This window comes from Glycine max, chromosome 2 (assembly GCF_000004515.6).
Source record: "Glycine max cultivar Williams 82 chromosome 2, Glycine_max_v4.0, whole genome shotgun sequence".
Classification (NCBI taxonomy): Eukaryota; Viridiplantae; Streptophyta; class Magnoliopsida; order Fabales; family Fabaceae; genus Glycine; species Glycine max.
The window spans coordinates 21,871,046-21,872,507 of record NC_016089.4 but is presented as its reverse complement, the minus strand read 5'-3'; the positions used below and the strand labels follow the sequence as shown (position 1 = coordinate 21,872,507).

The following is a 1,462-nucleotide window of genomic DNA, read 5'->3' as shown; positions in this document are numbered from 1 at the left end:
TAAGGTAAAAATAAATAAAAAAAGCATACTTGCAAGCATTAAAGATAGTAAAACAACATACCGACAACAAATAACAAATATTATAGCCAAATATTGTTTATATATGAGTAGAAAAGCAAAAGTATTAAACATAACATGGTTTTAAATAACTTTTGTAACAAATGTGGTTGCCTTGTTATTATTAAAATAACATGTGGTTCCACTTGTCATTGCAACATATATATAAAGAAATCATAATAGTGCTACTAGAATTGAAATTCTTAAATGATGCTTAAAGATTGAGGGATAAATTGGCCATAAGGATGAAAACTATTGGTTTCTAGTATATTGATTTCCCAAAAGGCCACTAAGGCCAGAACGAGCCATTGCAGCTCTATGAGCTATATCAAGTGAAGGAACTTGATTATGCTCAACATTAAATCCCACATCCCTACGATGCACATTAGGTGGAGTTTCAGCAGCTATACCCCAAGGGTTGGCCATCCCAAATCGTTTCCCTGAGATGGATGTGGTGCGCAATCCTTGGTTGCCAAAGTCAAGTACAAAATTTGGCCAAGGCATGGCCGACATGTGAGCCATGGGGTGCATGTTAGCCCCATAATAAAGGGGTGTTGGTCCATGAAAGGGGTGATGATGAGGAATAGATGAGTATGAGCACATGTGAGCACCAAGTCCAAAAGTTTCCATGTCTTTATCCATCCTTGATATAACTCTTTCACGCTTGTGAGCATTTTGGTGTCCCCCCAAAGCTTGAGAGCTTGAAAATTTCTTATCACAAAACTTGCAGGAGAATTGGCGCTGCTTAGGCATAATCACATGATTATTGATGTTTTCCACAAGTTTTGAAGCAAAACCTGGTGACTCCTGATGGCTTTTCAATGACTTGCATAAGAAATTAGATGAGGATTCACCAACCATTTTGTTATTGCCAAGACTTAGAGACAATACGAACTCTGAATCTATTACATCTGTGGAAGATGCCTCCTCAATCTTACGTTTAAGCTTTCTACTCTCAACACCTCCAACAAGAAGTTCATCCGACATTTTTGCGAAAAACTACCCTCCAAAGAAGATCTATATTTTCTAAGAACTTTTTTTTGTGTGTGATATGATTTTGAAGAAAGGGTATTTATTAAGAGAGAAATAAAATTTGCAACTTCCATAAAAGAAAATATATGAGGTACATGTATCACATATCCTTTCATAGTAAAAAATGTAATTATTAGAGAAAAGATAGAATTCAAAGACCTTGGATAGTCAAACTTTAGGATACATTATTGAAAATTATTGTAACATACCATATATAATACTTTAATATCTTTTTGGTCCCTTTAAAGTTGCACTTTTTTTTTCATTTTAGTCAACTAAATTTCTTTTGTCTAATTATATTTCTATTAATTTATTTTCATTTTAGTCCCTAACACTAAGGCTCCTTATTTAATGATGACATGGCTAACAAAGG

At 34.2% G+C, this 1,462-nt stretch overlaps 1 protein-coding gene across 1 annotated transcript; it reads right to left on the bottom strand.

Moving 5' to 3' along the window:
- Nucleotides 1-309: 309 nt before the first annotated feature.
- LOC102663144 (zinc finger protein 4) lies at nucleotides 310-1,044 on the bottom strand. Its single transcript, XM_006575845.1, has one exon. It carries the CDS (start codon nucleotides 1,042-1,044, stop codon nucleotides 310-312), a length of 735 nt encoding a protein of 244 aa, XP_006575908.1.
- Nucleotides 1,045-1,462: the final 418 nt, after the last annotated feature.

Bases quoted from the DNA above. Each gene is read 5' to 3' on its own strand.
- LOC102663144 (XM_006575845.1), bottom strand. From the start codon at position 1,044: ATGTCGGATGAACTTCTTGTTGGAGGTGTTGAGAGTAGAAAGCTTAAA.